Raw genomic sequence first — 24,401 nt, 5'->3', positions numbered from 1 at the left:
TTATAAAAATTTAATACGGAAAAAGAAGGGATGTGCATACCGTACAAAAATGTCTGATATTGAAAACTTAAAGAAATAAAAACCTCGCGATTTTTGCAAACTTTTCAAATCAAAGAATAAACTAACCAGCCATAACATTTCATTGGAAGATTTTAAATTATTTTTTGAAAACCTTAGCAACAGTACTTTTAATTGCAATAATACCGAGGCAGAGCATTTTTGTTCCAGCTATAATGGCATGGCGCATTACTTTCAAAAAGGGCATTTTAGCGCGCAGTTTAGGCAAAAAAGGGCAAAAACGTTCCCTGTATACCTGAATTACGGGGAAACATGTAATCGCATCAGAAGCAGTTGTGGAAAAAATAACATTTAAACAAGCACATTTAATGGTAATAGAAGTATTTAACTTACTATGATTTATATTAATATTAATATATTTACCTTGCAATATACATTTAAGTTCCATGCTGTTTCAATAAACTGTACAGCACGACAAACATAATAAAGCAATATATGCATATGAATCTGATTATACACAGATCCACTAACATATAAATGAAACCATGTTTGTCTTATCCCATTTTCTAACAATAATCTCGACATATGTTTAAAATAACATTGCGAGTAAATTGATCGCTAACAATATGCAAACACTCGTTTCTGTGACATACATCCACCGAGTAGATTACAAATAAATAAATAATATTGTTGCTATCTAAATCATTTTTATGCATCGTTGATTATCACAGACATTTTATTAATTCCTTCTTAATGTATAATCTCCATCGTTAATTCGATCGTTTACGACGTTATTTGCCATTTTTGCCGAGTCACAATTTAATTATGTATAGACCGTTCCATAATCGATAAATTGACCGCCGTCATATTGTCAGTCACGTGACTGTCCGCCATTACACTGCTGCTAACTGGTGCGAGTCTGCGATTCCAAAAGCCAAAGACGAAGAGAATACCCGCTTTACCGTTGTCGGATAAATAAATTACTTAATGAATTAATGTGAGGCGATTATCACATTTTTGTTGTTTAAATGATTGTTTGAAGTTGAGATTGATTGTTACAAATAAAATGTTTAAAATGCTTTCGTGTATTTGCTTTTTTTATATCTGTAATCAAGTGGTAATCATCGGCGAAAATTTGCCGGTTCAGTCGCTCATACTATGTCTTTGATTAGACATGTTACTTTTAACGTTTCACAAACAATTCACGCATGTATTGTTGTGATGATGTTAATAGCCGCAACATCAAGCAATTTATATTTTAATTAATATTTATTAAAGATTCTCGCGCAATTAATTACCGCTAATTGTTTGTAATTGGTCTCATTTGGTAAAAATCTACATTCCAAAACCATAACATATTATATTAAGTACGGTATGATATTTTTGATACGCCTTCCATTATTTTTCTTGTTCTAACTGATATCAAAGATAAAAAATTGTGGTTTGGATTTATATTTAATTTTTTTTAGATGGAATTTTGTCACGTTAAAAAACGAGCTTTTTGTCATGAGAGAGTGATATTGATCTTGACGATATTTTATGTGATTATTCGGAAGATGAAGAGAATGTGATCTATGTGATATATCTATATTTGCATCTGTGAATCATTTAACAGCTATAAAGCTAAAAAATACTAAAAAATGTATTTTATAGGTCTTTGAAGTAACGCAAAACATATGGATAACGACACCAAATGTTTAGTCAATTAATCCACACAAAAAAACTCCGAAAAAACACCTAAATAATATTTCAAAAATATATTATTAAGCGCCAAACGAATTTATTAATACATTTATTTGCAACTTTAAAAACGCGGCATAAGCATCAAATTAAAGATTATCTGAAGACTGAAAGGCCAACAATTTGACACAACAAAGAGCTCTATGCATAAGCCGTAATATTTTTTGCAGAAAAGCTTCAATAAATAATAGTAATTCATCTAATTATAAAAAATATAATTATGAATGGCATTAGTACGTTAGTGTGATAAACACGTGAGAAATAGAAAGTGTAAGGGTTGCATTGAAAATAAACGTACTACAAAGCCCTATTAAAAGCGAAGTGCATGACAGTATTTACATGTAATTTTAATTTGATGGGTTTTGTACAGAGAATGACGCTATTGAGGAATATTAACATACAACTGAAAAACACAACTTTACATGATGCAATTTGAACTGTGTATTCATGTATATTGAAAACTCGTTACTAGTGAGTATGAGTGGCAAATATCTAACATTTTAACACACATATATCTATATTAATATTTTTTTAAACATTATTTACCCCCGTTCGTGTCAAATGTAATTTCTTGTTTTTATGATGTCGTTCGTGCATTGCCGTAACATTAAATCTTCATACGAAATGACGTAGTTTTAATTAACCGATACCCGCTAAATACGTTAAATGTTATGTTTTTAGGTAAATTTTATAATTATCAAATACTTTTTCATAAATTAAACCAGGGATTAAACGGGCTAGTATCTTTACGGTGTACAATTTCTGATATTCTATATTGGACATAACTTTTAATTTGTACAATATGTAACATATCTAATGAACGCAACTGTTAAGTATGTCGGGGGTAAAATATTAAACCAAATGACTGCTTAATACTACCAGAAAGAGAAGACATGGTGGCATCATCAATTGTGTTTAATGACCAGACTGTCATCTGCCACGCAGTGTGGTTTATGACACCCCGGGATGACGCCATGTTGTTAGTTAAGTCTGGATAATATCTGATCAAAACGAGATAATCGGATTATGCAGAACAAACGGGCAATTCAACACTGGAATGCAAAGGATTACGCGATTTTAAGATTGATGCATATAATCAAATGATAAATATTGCATTTAGTTTAATTAAATGGTTTTTTTTAAATGTGTCAACGTGTTCACTTTCCTAAACAAATACCTAAAAAATGCACGTTTTTCAAACATTTTTCTGTTATAACACTAGCTTAACATCTCCTCTAGCAGAAAAACTTTATTTCATACAATTTGCATGACAAACAAAAAAGTTTTACAAAAAGAAAGAAATTCACCCGTTGAATAATCGGTGCTCACTTATATATGTTACCGGTTGTTTGGCAGTAGTGTAATGGCGGACGCGGAGAGTATTCAGGGGAGATAATTGGGTAATTACTAAATTATGGAACGGTCTATAGTCCGCCATGTTGATAAAATGTCAAATGATGTAAGCGACAGGTGCGCATAGCAACGTTAAATCGTATACGCGATTCGCATTTTGTTAAATTGGTATACGTCTCAGTAATTATTTCAATAATTACAACTAATTATCTTAAAGACGAAAACGATAAAGAATAAATTTGTTTGTGATTTTAAATGTAATAATGCGTAGAAATATATGTTTTTGATATAACTGAATAATGCATGCAATGCACAATTGCCACGAGAATAACATCGAGTTTTTCATCAAAAGTCTCCGAAGTAATGATTTTATCGTAAAGGAGTACACATTGCCAAGCGGAAAGTGCGTTCGGTAAAACATAGCCTCCGGCATTATTGATTGATACTGACACGGGATTATTCACGCATGACTAATTCACAGCTTTGGAGCAGTCAAAAAGACCTACCTATTAATCGAGCACTGTTAAAGATTAAATCTGCTCAATTTATATAGTGGATTAGACGTGACGTCTCTCGAGTAAATCAAGCACAGTCGGAGCGTCACAGACAATCAAGGAAGCTGATTTTGCGGACCAAGGCAATAAAGATGTTATCGATAAGGGCGCGTGGCGAAATTTGCCTTTGAAAAAAAGGGCAAGTGGCGAAATTTGCCTTTGAAAAGGGCAGCGTGGCGATCCGGGAGGGCGGCGTGGCTTTTCGCCACGCTAAAATGGCCTGGGAAAAACACTATTCCAGAGTTAGACCAGCCTATTAGTGTTGATGAAGTTATATGTGCAATTAAAAAACTAAAGAGAAAAAAAGTCAGCGGGTGTTGATTTTATATTAAACGAATATTTTATAGAATGTAGCGATATATTGTGTAACCATTTATGTAATATTTTTAATTGTATACTACAATCTGGTTTTCTCCCTGAAAAATGGACACATGGAATTATAATCCCATTACACAAAAAGGGCTCTGTAAACGATATTAATAATTACAGAGGAATTACACTTGTGAGCTGTTTCTCAAAAATATTTACTACAATAATCAATAAGCGCATCAAATGTTTGTGTGAGAATAATAATAGTATTTCGGATGCACAGTTCGGATTTCGTAAGGGTTATTCAACAATCGATGCTATATACATATTAATGTCTATTGTACAAAAATATATTAATGACAATAAAAGGCTCTATGTAATATATGTATACATGATGAAATGTTTTGAAAGTATATATAGAAATGCACTGTGGTTAAAATTGTATAAAACTGGCATTAGAGGTAAAATATTGCAAATTTTTAAAGACATGTATGAAAATGTTAAATCGTGTGTTAAGTCATGTTCTACTTATTCTGACTACTTCCGTTACTCAGTTGGTCTACATGTACGTCAAGGGGAAGTTATGTCCCCTTTGCTATTTTCTCTGTTTGTAGAGGACTTAGAGATGTTTTTACAACATAATATAGAGTCTGGATTAACCATTGACAATGTTTCACTTATATTACTCCTTTTCGCCGATGATATGGCCATATTGGGTAAAAATCCAGAAGAAGTACAAAACCATTTGGATAATCTGCTTGTGTATTGTTAATCTTGGGGCCTTAAAGTAAACACTTCAAAAACTAAAATTATGGTTTTCCGTAAGAGGGGCCGCCTACGCCAAAATGAGGCATGGACATACGATGGCCAAATCATCGAAACAGTTGATAACTGTAATTATTTAGATACTGTTATACATTATACAGGTAGTTTCACATTCAACTATGAACATTTAGTAGGTAAAGCCCTTAAGGCTATGAATACTTTGCTATACAAGTGTAAAATGTATGATCTAAAACCTAAAACAATTTGCCGGTTATTTGATGCATTTGTTGGTTCTATTCTTAACTATGCCTCCGAAATATGGGGTTTTACAAAGTCTTAAGAAATAGAACGTATCCATTTAAAGTTCTGTAAACGAATGCTACAAGTAAGACTCAACAGTTGTAACGCATGTGTTTACGGAGAGTTGGGTAGATACCCACTTTACATAAATCGTTTTATAAGAATGTTAAAATATTGGTTTAAAATTAGATTGAGTGATAATATTATTCTCCAAACTGTGTATAATATGAATGTTGTAGAGTGTCATAAAGGAAACTTCAATTGGGTCTCACATATTAAACAGTTGTTAAACGATTATGGTTATGGATATGTTTTTAATAACCCTAGCTCTGTGTGTGTTAATTCTCTTATATATGTCAGTTTAGAAATAGACTTATAGATACATTCAAACAGGAATGGTTTGGTACATTAAGTAACAGTACTGTATTAGACATGAACAGAGTTTTTAAACCTACAATTGTATACGAATCTTACTTGGATTTGTTACCAAGGAGTTTGCGTACCCAATTTGTTAAGTTAAGAATTTCTGTTCACTCACTGAGAATCCAAACTGGGAGATATGGGCGTAATAATATTCCTCGCAACGAAAGATACTGTGTTTGTTGCAATAGTAGAGATATTGAAAGATGAGTTTCACTTTGTTTGTATTTGTCCATGCTTTAGTGTTTTACGACAAAAATACCTTAAAAGGTATTTATATGTTAATCCATCTGTGTTTAAGTATCACCAATTACTGACTTCATCCGATGAAAACGAACTTGTCAAGTTGTGTAAATATATAAAAGAAGCATTTGTAATTCGCAATTCATTTATCAATAATACCATATAGAGTCTAACCGGTATCACCTACAAATCTTTCTGTCATTATATGTTTAGAAAATTTACTATATGCTTTTTCTTCATTTGTATTTTTGTGTGTGTGTGTGTTATATATATATATTTGTTTTCAACTTAAATGAAATGAAAACGTGACATATTTATTTTATACTGTTTGTATTAAGACGATGTACTTATGTATAAGTCTAAATAAAATGTCTGTTCTGTTCTGTTCTATAAAAATAAGGGACTGTGCACAAAATACACGTTTTATGCTTTAACAAATAAAGTTTGAGAGTTCGTTATTTTTAGCAGTATCATATTTTCCACAATTAAATTTAAAAAATTGGCGCATAAGTTACATAATGCTCAAACATAATGCCTTAATTAAGAGAAAAAACTTTTGACATTTTTAATCACTGGATAGCTTATTGCATTCTAGGCATATACACGGAGTAGTGTTAACATTGCACGACTGAAAACAGCAAAGCATTCTTATATTGTAATGCATATCATGGTGGGAATGTATATATCAAAACAATAAACTCATATGCGCTATTCTTATTTTGGCTTTGTTTTTATAATTTTTCAAAGAATTGTCTGTGAACATCGTTTGTTGACACTGTCGAATGATTACATTACATCTTTTAAAGATCAAATCTCTTTAATACTTTATGAATTTGTATCTCCATTACAGCCTTAAAATTTAATCGGATATCACAGCTTTAAATTAATAACAATAACTATGAATATGAACGTAAATATCTGAATACAAATAGGTTTTAACCATTAAACAAAAAATCATTTCCGTCTTGCGTGTTTATATACTGCACCAATTCTATTTTAATCCAGTATGTACATGCATTTTTCTTATTGCCTATTAGCAGACCATTCATCACATATTTAATAAATTCAAAACAGTATTCATAAGTTAATACAAACATATCTATCGACTTTAAAAATGTAATGGGACCTGTAAACAATTAAAACTGGGGCCATCGCTTTGGAAAGATAAATGCCAAACATTTGGAATGTACATGTAAAAAGACATGCTGATCATTTAACCCAGAATTTATCTAAAAACACACACACATTTAAATAAAAGTTAACCCGATTGCAATTAAAAAAGAAAACCATTGAAATAGAATATCACATAAAGTTATTCACTTTATACCTTCTCGAGGGCAAAATATAAGCCAAAGATGTAGATTCATTCTGAATTGAAATATACTAAACATCAACAACATGGGTTTTTTGTCACAAATTTTAAGGACTTACCCGATAATTAACAATTATGTTTATTGAAATGACATCATCTGTTTATCTTTATTAATTCATGGTATGTTTGATCACGTGTCTTTCTTCCATATTCTCACCAAAAGTCAAAAATTGAATAAATGCGTTTGATATTTTTCAATTTATTAAATCACTAATATTTTAGAGGCATAACATAAAAAAAAGACTAAATAAAAGAATAAAACAACTGAACGAACTAATTTCGACTTCAAATCATGCTGCTGACATTCGTTAAGTAAACCAAATATAGCCTTTCGGGCTTTCCCGAGCAGATGTTCTTGATTTAAAGTGAAAGTAACATGTAAAGGTTCCTGGGTATTTTTTTCTCAAAATTTGTTGTAATTTCACAGCACCTACTGAACGAACTAATTTCGACTTCAAATCATGCTGCTGACATTCGTTAAGTAAACCAAATATAGCCTTTCGGGCTTTCCCGAGCAGATGTTCTTGATTTAAAGTGAAAGTAACATGTAAAGGTTCCTGGGTATTTTTTTCTCAAAATTTGTTGTAATTTCACAGCACCTACATAACTGCCGGGTTGCTTAGCATAAAAATAGTATTCTGAAAAAATACGCTCCTTTTGTAATTTATCCATGGTAAATCAATTTTTCTCGTTTATTTATAAACTTTGACAGTGTGCACTATACGAAAACAACTTTACAAATGAACAACATGAATACTTCAATGCATTTAAAATATTTATTGTAAACACATAGTGATCTCATTACAAAACATGTGCTGTACATAATTGTATATGTTAAATGTGATAAAACACTGATAAGTTTTCTGATAATTATTTGTTAACAAACATGTGCTCTTCAACTCTCTCAATAGCCCCCCCCCCCTACATTCAACAAGACTGGCGGAGTATTTCCCCTTACATTTGAAATCAGATAAAAGAGTATTTCCCCTTACATTAGCAATTAGATAAAAGAGTAGTTTCCTTTATATCATGAATCTCAAATTAAACTGTACGAAGTTAATATTATATACATAATAACATTACAAAATATCAAAGATTTAAAAAACATGTCATCAATTTAAGGTAACAAGCTTTTCAAAGTATTACATTGAGAAATATTAAAGGGGCCTTTTCACAGATTTTGGCATGTTTTAACTTATTCATTAAATGCTTTATATTGATAAATGTAAACATTGGATCGTAAAAGCTCCAGTAAAAAATCAAGAAAAAATTTAAAAAAAGGAAAAGAACATTGCCCGGAGCAGGTTTCGAACCAGTGACCCCTGGAGTCCTGCCAGAGTCCTGAAGTAAAAACGCTTTAGCCTACTGAGCTATTCCGCCGACTGCACGTATTTTATACATTATATAAGCAATCTTCGTAGTTTCACAAAATTTAACGACAAAAACAGAACTCTCCAAATTGTTCAATCGTTTTGCGTTGCAACGCTTTATAATTTTTAGGTTTTAAAGGGGCCTTTTCACAGATTTTGGTATTTTTTAACTTATTCATTATATGCTTTATATCGATAAATGTATATTGGATCGTAAAAGCTCCAGTAAAAAATCAAGAATAAAATAAAAAAAAAGAAAAGAACATTGCCCGGTCCAGGTTTCGAACCAGTGACCCCTGGAGTCCTGCCAGAGTCCTGAAGTAAAAACGCTTTAGCCTACTGAGCTATTCCGCCGAGTACATATACGTGAAGTATTTTATACCTTATATAAGCAATCTTCGTAGTTTCACAAAATTTAACGACAAAAACAGAACTCTCCAAATTATTCAATCGTTTCGCGTTGCAACGCTTTATAATTTTTAGGTTTTAAAATCGTCAAAAGATGCATATAATGGCTATATTAGACCATGGTAAATGTTCAGTATTACTGTTTCCTCACAACTATCATAACTAAAACGAAAATTTGCGAATCTAAAACAACTTTTTTCAATTTTGTCAATTTACCAAAGCGTGAAAAGATCCCTTTAAAATCGTCAAAAGATGCATATAATGGCTATATTAGAGCATGGTTAATGTTCAGCATTACTGTTTCCTCACAAATATCATAACTAAAACGAAAACTTACGAATCTGAAACAACTTTTTTCAATTTTGTTAATTTACCAAAGCGTGAAAAGATCCCTTTAAGGGTAACACCAAACATTGAAGCTACTTCTAATTGAATTTGCTACCTTAAAATTAAAAACAAAATAATAACTTAATGTGTGACAAATCTAATCGGTCTTCTGGGATTTTATTAATTTAAAAACCAACACCTATCTAGATTAAAGTTTTGACCTTTATTTATAATTGGATATGTCTGTGGGAACCCAGACAATAGTTGACAATTGCTATCTTGATAACCTCCACGCGTGGCAACAAATGTGTGTTAGACAACTAATCTCGTCCGTTCAGGTCGGACCTTAAAGACCTCGTGAAGAGACGGTAGGACCTGTAAATAAACTCTGATATAAAAAAAGAAAGATTTCGTCCGTTTCAATGGATCGGTTTTAGATAATATACTCTAATGAATCCCCGCTTCACTTCTCTTTTGTACTCAAAATCACAAAAATGCGCTCGGATAAAAGGGGTTAGTGTAATTTATATCTCAAACGCTGACTAACAGATTTAAAAGTCTCTTGACTAAATTAATTACAAATTACACACAATTATTGGAACGTTTAAGTATGTAACCCATGTCAGGTACATGTGAATGCTATTTCAGAGCGGGGGGGGGGGGTGGGGGGTAATATTTATTTTGAAGTAAAAAAGGAAAATGCTTTCATGTTTAAAATTCTATTCACAATCACCATTATATCATTACTAGTTCAATCAACAAAACAACTCATGAAGTTTATTCGGTAAAAAAACCGTGCTTATTTATACTAGCTCGAAAATGCTTCGTTAAATCGATGTACACACAAATTAAAATGACGGATGAAAAGATAAACCACCTAATCCAACGACACTATTAAACAGGTTCGTGCATACTTGTACCTAAACGATCTTGTTTTAACGCATCAATATGGCGGATCCATCCTATACTAAACCGACGGAAGTCGTCAATATAGTGGCAATCATTCAAACCGCAAATATGCTCGCTCATTAAAAGTTAAACCGACGGAAATCGTCAATATAGCAGCAATCATTCGAACCGCTTAAATGGTTATTATATATCAAACCGACGGAAACCGTCAATAAAGCGGCAATTAATCGAACCGCCCGCTAAAATGCTCACTTATCATATATCAAACCGACGGAAGTGAAACCGTCAAGATTGCCGCCAAACCGCCAACATTCTTACTCATCATATATGAAACCGCCAAAAAACCGACGATAGTAAACCGCCAAGATGGCCGCCAAACCTACCAACCAATCAGAAGGCCGATCTCGTTCCATTACAACCAAACAGAAGGCCGGAACAGGCATAAACCGTCGTACCGCCAAAACTAAATGGCCGCGAAAATCCAAATTTTACCCTACTGACATTATTTGGATTTTCATATTGATGTTGCATCATTATTTTTGTTCATGACGAAAAAATGGAAGTAAAAAGGATTTTTTAACATTTTGTCGTTTCACGGACGTGAACAGTACGTGCGGACGCATCTAAATACATTTTTGTCCATTGGCTTTCAAACGGACTTAATAACCACAAATCGAAAATAACGCCCGACAGTTTAGTGTAAAAATGCGGTAAAATGTCCGGATGTAGTAGAATGTTGGCAGACGAAATAGATTAGATAATTAACATTGAATTTTTAATTTCTAAAAGTTTTCACTTTGAAACTTTTTTCGAAGATTTTCTTCTGAGAATTTTTCTAGCACCATTTTAGTGCATTGTTCTACGACCGTTTTAAGTGAAAAGAAACTTTCTTAGAAAATAAAACAAATATAAGACAAATATCTTTCGTAAAACAATTCTATTTTTGGCAAACGCGTTGAACGTTTACTATAAAGAAGGGGTAATAACGTAATAGTCACGATGGTGAAAGAAACCAGGAACACTGCTAACCGTGAAATATCTTCCTCTTAATTCAAAAATGTTCAACACTTTCCTCTCATCGTCGAATCCATTGCGTGTTGTTTTTTCACTGCGATAGAATTTCAAACTCCTGTGATTTTCTCCATATTTCGTCTTTGCTCGCTACATTTTTTTTTGCGGGATGACCTAATTACAGCAAATTTTCTCTAGGAAATTTGCGGGGAGTAAAGTCGAGAAATATTGTAGTGTATTTTAATACAAAACAAACCCGCTTATCACCTGTTTTACTGATATTGCTGGACATTGAGCGTTATTTAAAATTAAACAAAAGTAAAGAAGGATATAAAACGACGAAAAATAACTGTCTCTGCATGGGCGTTGCCATCTTGTGTATCACGTGATGACCCCCTATGTTATAGATATTATATTAGCTTCGACAGGTGAAAGTTTGCGTGATGCAGTGGTAGCGCATCCGCTTACTGATCGATACATAAAGGGTACGAATACCAGCGATGAACTTTTATTTCAACTGTTTTGTCTTACTTCAAAAATTAGTTAAGTTTTTTTAAATTTAATTAAAAAAAACATTGAAGATTTGTAAGCAATCATATATAATGACATTTGGAAAATGGCATAATCTAATAACAATTCCGTTAAAACGTGGATGGAAACGAGATTTTGATTAAATTAGCGTTGTTTAACTTGTTTCATATTTGCCATGATTCCAATCAATATCTTCCTAACATTATTTTGCTATTGTTTGCATACGCCGTTATGTGTCTTTTTTACAAAGTGAATATAGTCATATTTGATTTTGAGATAACATACTTGTTCAATGTATTTAGTAATGGGGTACGTTACTTTAAATAGGTTTAACAGATATACAATTGTCTTGATTCTTTCAGAAGACTATTGAGGGCTGTAATATCGTTAAATTGTGTGACGGCCAACATTTACCTTGCGATTTTTGGCGGCAATAGAGACGGGCAAATTACAGTATTGTGATCTTTATATGAAAAATATTTTTCATATTATTTGACATTATTTAAATTATTTGAATAAAGATTAAAAACTGAAGAACGTGTGTTCAAAAATATAGCGTGCATGAAATATTTTGCGTAAATATAACAACAAAAATGAAGCGACCGTAACCGTATAATGAATTGTAACAAAACAAGAAAAACAAATATATAACTTTGATCTTACCTTCCGAATAAAAATGCCGTTCAGTACGGTAAATAAAATGATATAATGCTAAGATTAATTAAAACAAGAGCATGAATAAACGTCTAGCCATTCAGAAATAACATTAACATCCGGACATTAATTTGCTCGCAATATACCAATCTCCCTTGATACATATTTCTGATTTTCCGATTAATATATGATGGTTTGCAATATTTCTACACTTCTTGTAAAATTTATATGTATTTATTTATAAAAAACTTTATTTTTTGGATATAATTTTAGATTTTCATTTAGTCGAATGTTCCTTTAACATTTAATTCAATAAAAACTCTCCGGTATCATGCCAATGGACTTCCAACGCCGTCGGCGCTCTCATTTTATTGAACAGGGGTCGTATTCCAGAAGCATCTTAAATTAAATTTTATACTTATCCTTAAATTTGGAAATTTTCTTACGTGTTTCATTTCCTAGTGCAATAGTTTGGCACCAAGAATAACATCAAAATAACATCATTATGCCAATGCTATTTTAGAAATACCAACAGAAACACGTGATTCCTTAAAGAAATACAAAACATTGTAATTTTGAACTTAAGTGAAATTATTTAAGAAATTACTTAAGATGTTTCTGGAATACCACCCAGGTGAGGCCAACAGTTATGTTTACACGGGGAGTGTTTACAATATATATCGATCCAATCTATTTAATCTATATAAAAAATAAAAGATAATATAAATATATAAGGGGTCATTGCATCTACACATTTAACTGCTTTTTACAGCGATACCGCTAGTAACATGAAGTAAAATAAATATTATCAAATATTGGGAAACGATAGTATGATTAGATAATGCAGCATTATAAAACGCAAAGATGGTGAATAGCGATCGGAAAAAATAACAAAATAAAAACAGGAACTTTCACGTACAAATAGATATAATGAATATGCATTTTTTACGTCTGGTGTACGTATAATATTGATAATTACGCGTTTAAAATATGAACGACAAGGATATTAGTTACGTATCATCAGAGGTGGTACGGACTTATTCATAGATTTTCGTATTTTCAATCTCATTAAATATGTTAACAAACAAATATATGTTTTTGAAAAGTCTTGACTATTTACAATAACAAAAAAAACAAAAATGAAAACAATATTGACATTCCCGAGAATCGAACTGGGTACCTTTGGTAGCAAGAATACGCTGCCACCGCGCCACGCATGCTGTTAGTTTAAACCAAAATTAAAACCGATATGTTAATAATACACGTTTTTTAGATCAAGAAAAATCTTTTCTCGCCTGGGACGATATTGTCCACCTCAACTGGATTTTTTTATTATAGAAAAAAGAGACATTTAAAAAAAACGAAATATACCATAAAAGCGGTAAGTGTCTTCCCTGAGTAGCCTGTATGAACTGCACGTGCTGATCTGAGAAAATACATTTTCTAAGAGCATAGATCATTTCTAATGTTCGTGAATATATTGAAAGTCATTAACAAAACAACAACCCAATAATTATACAATAGATAGCGTATAACTAATAAAATGCACGCATACATTTCTCGTATCAAGCTCTACATACCCTTATTAACCCGTTCAGTGCTGGAACCGAATTTTGAAGGCCTTTGCAAACAGTTTGGATCCAAATGAGACGCCACAGAACGTGGCGTCTCATCAGGATCCAAACTGTTTGCTATTGTGATAGTATTCTTTGAAAAAAAATCGAAGAAAATGCTAATTTTAGAAATTCAGCAGACGACATTTTAGCAGACGACAAATTTCCCAGCATGCAAAGGGTTAATGCAGCCATAGGTAAGCCTTGATCAGAAGCAACATAATCCGTTCAAATCACTATTTGGACAGCCAACTGAATAGAGATACGGCTCACGAAAATTAATGCTATCTGTTATTAGATGATATCGGTTTCCGTTAGCGGTAAATCACTTAGATTATGTGATCGGTTACCTGATTATGTTAGTTTTAAAAAACGTGTATTTAACAGGTGTTACTAGAACGTCGACTTCCGACGGCTTAAGGGGTGTCGCTGCAGTTTTGCTGCTTTGATTCCATCAGATAGATTTTGTCCAAAATTTATATTTAAGATATATATTCTACATGAAAAATGAAATAAAAACATAGGGTCACCGGCCTTGTTTTGATTTTATTCACCATTATACATGTATTTTTTCAATAAAACTGAAACATCTCTAATTGCGTAAAATTGATTAATAACATTGGCAACATGTAGATATAATATAAGATAAGCTACATCATATACCATTTAATTAAACCACACACTACCAATAAAATGGAGTACTCAAGTTAAATTTTAAGAAATTTATTTGTTATAATTTTTATGTCACCCCAAAAAGCGTCATTTTTTTACTATTGTATTCACATACATATAATTTATAAATTTTCTGTCAAATAGCATTCAGCGAAACTGCTCAAATATGTTCATCTACGTATTGTCATCATAAAACACAAATAAAAAGGGGGTCATCGCACTTTTAACAGAGATTTTTTGTTTAAAATATTCCTATCGTCTACGTCAAATTTCATACAAAACAGAAATTAGGCAAAACCAAAGTACCGGTACATAGATTGTTAAAAATATGCATAACCATTAGAAACTATTTACAATCTTAACTGGGATCACAACAGCTTACCAAAAGACATAAATAAAAACAATATTTAATCACAAACATAATACCATACAGTAAAAAAACTCGACCTTAATCATTAATACCTTTAAAATATTTGTTCACAGATTTTGGCATGTTTTGAAGTTTGTGATTAAATGCTTTAAATTGATAAATATAAACAACAGGACTTAAGGGCTCCAGTATAAAACAAGAATGAAATTAAAGAAAGAAAAAAAAAGTTGAAAAAAAGTTAACACCACCTGGGATCGAACCACTGACAATTGTATTATGAACCAACTCGGTCATTTCTACCCATTTTTAATGATACTGATAGCAAAAATATTGAGTTGTGATAATAGCAGTGTTGCTATAAATATATCCTCGGTTAAATAAACTGCCGCACCGCTTACAGGGATCTTTTCAAGATTTTGTAAATTGACAAAATTGAAAAAAAAAGTTGTTTCATATTCGCAAATTTTCGGTTAAGTTATGATATTTGTGAGGAAACAGTATTACTGAACATTTGCCTTGGTCTAATATAGCCATTAAATGCATCTTTTGACGATTTAAAAACCTAAAAATTATAAAGCGTTGCAACGCGAAACGATTGAATAATTTGGAGAGCTCTGTTGTTGTCGTTTAAATTTGTGAAACTACGAAGATTGCTTATATAACGTATAAAATGCGCTTCTTATGTATGCTTGGCAGGATAGCTCAGTTGGCTGATCCGTTTTTACTTCATGATTCCGGGGGTCACTGGTTCGAGCCCTGCTGCGGGCTCCTTTATTCCTTTTTTTTTAAATTTATTTTTGATTTTTTACTGGAGCTTTCAAAATTTTATGTTTACATTTATCAATTTAAAGCACTTAATGACAAACTTCAAAACATGCCAAAATCTGTGAAAAGGCCCTGTCATGTAACAGCTTATAACATATCGTTTATTCTTATGAGTTTATTCTTATGATGGAAATTAATAAGGGGATATTTGAATAATATATGAGCCGTTCCACGACAAAACCTGCATTAATGACAAAAAATCAACTTTAAGTTTTTTTCAGTTTCATATTGTACGTTAATCCACGAATCCGATGATGTATAAATTACATGTGTACGCCACTATTGAGCGTTGCTATGACAACATTATATACGCATACTGTCACGCAACAAAACTGTTGACGTCGCGTCATTTTCAATCGGAATGACATATTCATGACGTTAACAGCATGTAAATAGTTCGCAATATCAAACACTTATTCAAATATTACAATAACTTGTTGGAAAACCCTTCATTTACACGCGCATGGATTAAAATAACTGTTTAGGTTGATGTTCGAATACATGATGTAATCACATGCAATCAGTCTGTGGGTGTTGGACATTTTCAGTTCTGTGCGTTACGGAGTATAGCACAGAACGTATGTCTAAACATAACGCACCGCACAAAACAGGTATATGTGCGGTTCGTTCATGCGTGTGGTTGTCACCTGAGTGATGGTCACTCAGGTGGACACAGGCGGGAATTTGCACGGGGTGTTGATTGTTTGGTCAGTTCTACGCTAGACTTCGATCAGTAAACTTGTCTTCGTGTACAAATCCTACATCGCGTTGTCGACCTTAGCAGAACACAGGGTGTCCATGCTGCAACGAACGTGATCAAAAGGATCCATGTATAGTTCGCCGGTAAGTTGAAGGAAGGCCCACGCGGTTAAGTAGCAGGAGACTACTGATAGTAAGTACATTTTCGATGTAGTAAATGGCGGTTATAAGTTTATTTTTTTTCCGTCGGAAAACGGTAACGTACAAAAAGATCTGTCTCAATGTATCAAAAGGATCTTATTATAAAACTGGATCAAAAGGATCATAGTATAGAAATTGATGCTAGAAGCTCGCCGGTAAGAAGAACGAAAGCCCATGTAGCCAAACTGTAGCAGGCTACGGATTGTTAGTAAATTGCGGTTATATGTTTCCTTTTCCGTCGGAAAACGGTAACGTACAGAAAGAGATAAAAGGAGCAATTGATCAAAAGGATCATAGAATAGAAAATATCAAAAAGGAAAAAATCATGGAAAAAAAAATATTGTTACCGGAAGTTTGTCGGTTAGTAGATTGAAAACCCACGTGACATTTATCATGTTGTTAATACGCCCGTTAATACGTTTATAGTCGTATTTAATAAGAATGGGAGGCCTCGATATATTTAAAATTATTATTTATTTATTTGTTCTACTTTCGATATAAGAGGAGCGTATCATGATATTGATACATTCACGAACGGTGTGGTTTGAGCTATCAAGAGAATAGCAGGCAGTGTTAGGTTGTTATAAGCTTATATTTGGCACGATAACAGTCGATCATATATTTACTAAAACTCGTTAAAACTAAAATGAGGTGTACTAGCATTCTTACGTCAAATTGACTTAAAACAGTTATTTGCTTTTGTGATGATGGCATACATCACAGTGTAGAATATGAAAAAACATTATATGCTAGTGACTAGACGAGTTTGGATGTTAACTGGCTGAAGAAACAGTATAATTTTGATTCCTTCTCAGAGAGTAGAATGACTCGGGCATGTGATCGATATGCATAAAATGCAGTTTTTCATAATTAAAAATTGAGTAGCTAGGCTAGAAAAAAGTAATGATTCGATGATCTATCTAATTTATCAAACGAAAGAAAAAGTAGTACCAAAAGATAAATTAATAGCTAGTCTTGTAGGGCAGATAATTTCCTTTCAGAGTGTGATTGTAAATAAAGTTTGTGATAACAATGCATATATACAATTGCATAAATACCAGAGCTAGTTGGAAAGCTCCCGTTATTGTAACGTTGCAAGCTATTTCCAAACTTATATTATGGAAAGAAAGCACAAGGCAGTTAATCAACGGTGGAAAAGATTTCAAACACAATCAGTTGTTTTTGTGTAATATATTTGCTGATGCAAGTCCCACACGTTATGGTTTATGGAGGTTTTATAGAAAGTTGTAGCTTTAATGTAGATATAGGCGAAATGACTGTCAAGCTAACGATTTTCATAAAAATAAAAAAGCAAATTTATTTTCAATTTGTTTTATTCCAATGACGAAGAGAGTAAAGGTATGTACTCGTGGTCTTTGAGACCCGAAAATGAGAAAATTGGAATGTACATGATCTTAATAAAAAGAGCAACCTGTTCCCGGAAGGGAACAGATTAGTGACGAAAAGAGAAAAGTTATTCCTGGAAGTGATTACTATATTACACTGTTAAAATCAAGGAGGTACACTGCCAGTGTTTTTATAAACGAAACAGGTAATGCATATTGTGTTTTAATATGAAGTCAATACATAAAGCCACCGGAAGTTGGTTTTCAAGATAAACCGGATAAGTATTCCGTCGTTCAATATGACGTAAGTAAAATTTCTTATGATCAAGTAAATGCCTTGCATACGGCTAGAAAAGGTATGTTCTTGCTCCAGGAAGTGAGCAGAAAGAGTTTGCTATGGTCCCCGGAAGTGGACATAGAGCCCAGTAGATTTCTCCCGGAAGTGAGCAGAATTTGTAGGCTATGGTCCCCGGAAGTGGACATAGAGCCCAGTAGATTGCTCCCGGAAGTGAGCAGAGATGCTCCATGAAGAGAGCAGAGTATGCTATGGTCCCCGGATGTTATGTTATATGAAATTTTTTAAATGCTTTGCAAAATTCGTACATCAAAGTGTATTCAGACAATAAAATGTAAAATCTATATTATTGAATGGTAGTCAAAAGAAATAGCTTTAGATTTAAATATGTAGTGTGGATACTGGATTCAATGAAAAGAGGCAGTGGGTGCCTTAGTTCAATATGGGGAAACAATGTAAACTGGTTAGTTCAGAAACTAGGTTGGTATCAATCTGTATCAATAAGATGATATCGGAGAAAGCAAAATGCATCATTGTTGTTCCAAAAAGGGGCAGTTCGCCTTATTGGCTAATGTGGATTTGTCATACGGACACATTGTGAAATATTGCAAAAAGTTTGGTAGAGACTGTATGATTCCAGGTTGTTTTGGTAACACTAGATTATCATTAAATAAGATAGCGTTAAGTGCATATCACAATACAGTTATTGATGTATAGTACATATGTTTGACAGGAAATGTTTTGAGAGGTACTCTGAAGGAGCGATTAGAGGGCTCGGGCTTGCATCGGCTTCGAAGAGATTAGATGGCGGACAGAATGGCTAAGTAAATACTTAGAACAATCAAGAGCAGACAATACGGTGAAGAAAAGAATTCTTCATGTGCACATTTCAAATACTGTGAAGAAAATGTAGTCGCCATGCCAGCCTTACATATATCAGTAGTAATGTACATGGCTCAATTGATGGGTCGAGGAAATCTAATAACGTTTTTTACATCTTTGTTTTACAGTATTAAATGGATCCATTCTATTAATAGTGTACGTGATCCAAAGAAAGATTTAACAAACTATTATAAGAAGCTTCACAGCGTGTGTGTTTCAAACCATCTCACAAGAAAGATGTATCATGTACATGTGCATTCATTAGAGATGATACAAACATTGTGTTTGATATAAGGAGATTCCTCTGTTTTCATTGATTGATCATTTTTGGGTTATGCATGCACATGTATCATGAATATTAACAAATTAAGTGAGTTTCATTGTAATGACCTACAATTGAAATCTGATCACTGTGTTATTAATGTACGCCATTATAATACTGGCATGTATACGAATGGTTCGGATATTATAATCGCAAAATGTACAACTACAACTTCCCATATGGCGTTTTATTAACAAATATGTAATTAGCAAATTGGTCAGATGAATCAAATGATTTTTGTTCAAACCAGTTATTGGTTATATATATGTAATTATTTAGACTAGCTAACGCCGAGGGCGTGTTTTAGAGATGTTTGAAGCGACATGGTCGATGATTCTCTAGACAAAAAGCTTATTATCACTAGACAATTGAAATTATAATTGATTTGCGGTTCGAATTTAAAACCTTACTAACCTTTGTTTTTGTTCTACCGCAAGCCTTGCCCAATGCAAAACGCGTTGTGTTTTGTGCTTAGTTGTGTGAAGACTTTTCAGTTCTGTGCGTTACGGAGTGTAGCACAGAACGTATGTCTAAACATAACGCACCGCACAAAACAGGTATATGTGCGGTTCGTTCATGCGTGTGGTTGTCACGTGAGTGATGGTCACTCAGATGGACACAGGCGGGAATTTGCACGGGGTGTTGTTTGGTCAGTTCTACGCTAGACTTCGATCAGTAAACTTTTACTTTTTTTAAATTCGAACCGCATTAGTAGTAAATTGGCTCAAATGACATGTAATGTTTGTGTTACATAATGTTTAGTTACATGTTAATATTGGTTGTTTTCAGGTACAGTTTTCCGGAGTTATTTTACATTGGGCTTCTGATGAATTTTTATCTCTGGTTTTTACCCTGGCCTTGAAAACACCAATTAAGGACACAATACTAAAAGTGATGTATACACATTATAGTTATAATTTGTTATATAATTTATAGATCGAAAATTGTCCTGTCATGGTTGTACTACGATTGTACTTGATTGCTATATGATACGAATATGTAATATTCGTGGATGTATGTTGTCAATAAACTGATCGCAAGCCTTGCCCAATGCAAAACGTGTTGTGTTTTGTGCTTAGTTGTGTGAAGACGGTAATGTCCTGATAACATGGTCGCACAAATGGTCGGACAGTTCTGTAAAGATATTTCACGCGATTCTCTGATAGCCCTGCCGGTTTAATTAAGCATGGTTCTGCTGATGGGAGTTCCCTGTGTTTCATGATGAAGAACTCTTCCTCTGGTAGGTCCGTTGCTTTCTTCGCGAAAACCGTGCCGGGCCTCGATGAGTCGAACCTGAAGTACTGGTACTTTCTGTAACACATTAGCCAGAAACGAATCTGTAGACATGCCTTTTAGCTATGTTTTTCTTAAAAGTATGTGTTTTATTATTAAGTATAATAATTAAATACTGAGTATCTATTAATTATTTACAATTAATAAAGATAAACATGCTGAATTTCAAGTGAGTTCTTACACACTGATAAACATTTTAATATATTGATGACTCGCATCATACAAATATGTGTGGGAAACGTGTGCATTTATAAATATTTGTGTCAGTGTGTATTTTTATACTTGTGAAAAATGTGTAGCTTATAAAAAGTTGGAAACACTACCTTATCCCGGGTATTGCTTTAAAAGATGTAGACAAAAAAGTCTTCCAGTCACGCCAGCGCCAGGTCGGATATCGGACAGCCTCATTTGCAGTAGACGACTTGTTGACAATATCCTTTAGCTGCTGAATGGTGTCACAGTCCGAGCGTCTGAAGCGCATGTTCAATAAAATAAGTAAAACAAACCATGTATAACATGTTTTAAGCACTAACATGTAATGATACCATTTACCGTGTAACTTATTCTGATATCATCAATAATACTACTTATTATCATCTTGTATATATATGTTGCAAATAAAACTTGTACAACTATTAATGCTTTTTGCCTAATAGTAACATATTTAAGTACTCGTTATTAATATAATAAATGTTAACTTATAACAACGATAAGGTTTATTACCTGTACAGCTTTTTAATATGGGCGAACCCACTATCCACCAAACACCGTGAATGACCCGGAACCTGCATCATATATTCGATTGAAGTGTGGCGCCGTGTCAGGACTCGCCATGCGCAGTACCCAATCACAAACTGATTTTTGTTTTGACCTGAAAGCAACAACAATAACTTTGATCAAGAGATCAAGATCATATTCATCAGTCATCGTTTACTTAATGGTCATCGTCATCAGCATCATCAACACCATTATTGCCATCATCATCTTCTTTACCACCATCGTTGTCGTCGTCTAAACAGCACACTTCCATCATAATTCATTTTAAAATCACTGTAATATGTTATGATCATTTATGATTCGCGTTATTATTATCACGATAAATATAACCAATAAAATATTCCAATAGTATCGTTATATTATGATTTAAACGGCTTTTACGCAATATGAAATTATAATGATCCCAATAAAAATTTAACTCACCCGGACAATTATCGGCGTGTATTGTGCACGAGAGATCTTCGCATCCATGGGTGTTGAGCACGTAGTCTATCATCCAGATGACATTTGGTCCCTGTGCATTAGCTCCATCTGCACCGATGCTCTCATTTTCGTCGATGAGAAAATTCAATTGACGTGATTGTCCATCAATTCTCATTCCAAAAATGTGGACTTTTCTTCAGAATGCGAAATATAATGGCCCCATCTGTCGTGCATGGTGCGGTATGCCTACACTTTGCGCGAAATCAAATATGAAGTGGTTTGATCGTTCAGCTGGACATAGATGAGACGTTTCTTTTGCCTTTTTAATGAGACTGTTGTAAAGATCTCTTTCTTTTTGTGCCAAAACAATATGACTACGCATTTCTTCAGTGGAAGCTAGTTTGTCCTCTTCCGATACCGAATCCATAATTTTTTTCGCAGCTTCTCACAGGTGGCGCACACATCGTCTCTAGGGGATGCAACCTTTATATGTGGGATGCAGGCACTCCATATTGACTGAAAGGAGCTTTTCTCGACGAAACGCACGCCAGCCTCTTGACAGCTTTCTTTGTACAGTTTATGAATGTTCATTTTCGTTGTACCGCTGTGTAGGTATATCGATGCCGTATCGTCTCTCCCACGCGGAGCTGCAGGTTGGGGAATTCCGAATTCTTCCGCATAGTTGCAGATGAATTGAACCACACGCTCGACATCTGTGAAGACCAGAGCATGTTTTGGTTTCCTTCCTGTATTTCCATGCCGGCGTGGGGCCGGACCGGTCTTGTTCAATGACTGCCTTATTGATTTTAATGCACAGCGTCTTGTGTCAAATAACAATCTGAACGTGTATGCACATATTTCCTGACCGCGGAATGTGTATTTGCCACGAATTTGCATTCTCTTTTTCCCACGCTTTGTAGAGTCATTTGTGGGACCTTCGGACAAACAGCCTTAATATACATTTCCTTTTCTTCCCTCGTCATTTCGCGCGTATCAAGGATGTGCGTTCTGATTTGGGAGGCATCAAATTTATCGTGGCATTTCTTAGCACACCCACAGCCAGATTCGTGGAAACGTCGAATGCTATCATCCTGTGAAAACGCATCACCGTCATCACTTCCATCATCGTCAGTGGAGTCACTGCTTGATTCCGCAGGCTGCCCAGAAACGAAGGACGCAATGCGGTTTTCCATGACGGCGCTACATGCACTGTCTACCTGGTCATTGTCGTCATCGGATGACAGTTCTTGAGACTGTGCAGGCGTACATAATGGTGTTCTGCCAAAATGCTCAGAAAATAGAATTTCGAGCTCCTGAAAACAATTAGACGTATCGATTCTATAATGTGCATGAAATATAAAATATAAAAAAAAATCGTTTCAATTTACATTTCATTTAAATACTTGTTTCATTTAATATTTTGACCTAAAATAATTATCTAAAAAAATAAAAACAGACTGGAATCGAACTCTAGTCTTCAGCGTGGTGCGATTCTGGCTTAACATCTGAGCTATTGATGCTGACGTTTTCTGCGCCTCACACAATACGATAAAGAAATGAAGTAGCTCTAGAATCATTTTACTACAAATAACATATTTCAAACCTCTGTCGTTCTTTTTACAAAAACAAATAATATGTAATTTATGATTACTTTTAAAGAAAACATTTAATACCGCAAACATATCGAAAAGGACATTTCAATATACAACAGTCAACTTTGCAATTGTTTCAAGCAGTTCAACGCGAGACGAAGATTCATTTGCTTCTTTCAGTATAAATAAGTTCAATAACAATTGAATTGTGGTTAAATTATTTGATATTAAACATGTCAACGCTGTTTATTATTTTTGAGACCTTGTTTTGTAAAGAATTCATCACATAAATTGCGATCGGATTTAAACCTATGTTTTGCATACAAATGGGCGCCATTGTTATGATCGTCACTTTGTTACACCGAATTTTGCATCAATATCGGTGTTAATAAAAATAGATCTATATAAAATAAAATTATTTAATAAGTTCATAAATTTACCACTATCTCCAACTCCATTTCTATCCAACAGAACAGAAATAACACAAAAAAACACTCCGTAAATCACAAATAATTTAAGCTCAGCGTAAATGCACTGTGTAAACTCGCATGTGACGACGTCATAATAAGTGGGATTTTCCCAACGTCATCAGTGATGTCACTAATGCAGGTTTTGTCGGGGAACGGCTCATATATATGCAATGTTAAGATGAAGTTTGAGAATTTAATAATACATTTTTGGGAGATATTTGCATAAACTAAGACCTGCTTTAAGATTTATTTCAAGTAAGAACACAAATACGTTTACACCCAGGGGTATAATTGGGATCAATAAAATGAAAAGTCATTTAGATAAAAGAATCGAAGG

General features: G+C 33.6%; 1 protein-coding gene across 1 annotated transcript; it reads right to left on the bottom strand.

Moving 5' to 3' along the window:
- Positions 1–19,681: 19,681 nt before the first annotated feature.
- Positions 19,682–24,153, bottom strand: LOC127848155 (uncharacterized). The gene is made up of 5 exons (XM_052380455.1): positions 24,035–24,153; positions 22,003–23,315; positions 21,526–21,673; positions 21,126–21,272; positions 19,682–20,820 (listed from the first exon to the last, which is right to left on the bottom strand). Exons 2-5 carry the CDS (start codon positions 22,175–22,177, stop codon positions 20,532–20,534), a joined length of 759 nt encoding a protein of 252 aa, XP_052236415.1. The 5' UTR covers positions 22,178–23,315; positions 24,035–24,153; the 3' UTR covers positions 19,682–20,531.
- Between the last annotated feature and the right edge of the window lie 248 nt (positions 24,154–24,401).

The sequence above is a fragment of the Dreissena polymorpha genome, chromosome 10, assembly GCF_020536995.1.
Source record: "Dreissena polymorpha isolate Duluth1 chromosome 10, UMN_Dpol_1.0, whole genome shotgun sequence".
Lineage (NCBI taxonomy): Eukaryota > Metazoa > Mollusca > Bivalvia > Myida > Dreissenidae > Dreissena > Dreissena polymorpha.
Note: the sequence above shows the minus strand (reverse complement) of the source record. Positions and strands in the feature narration are given on the sequence as shown.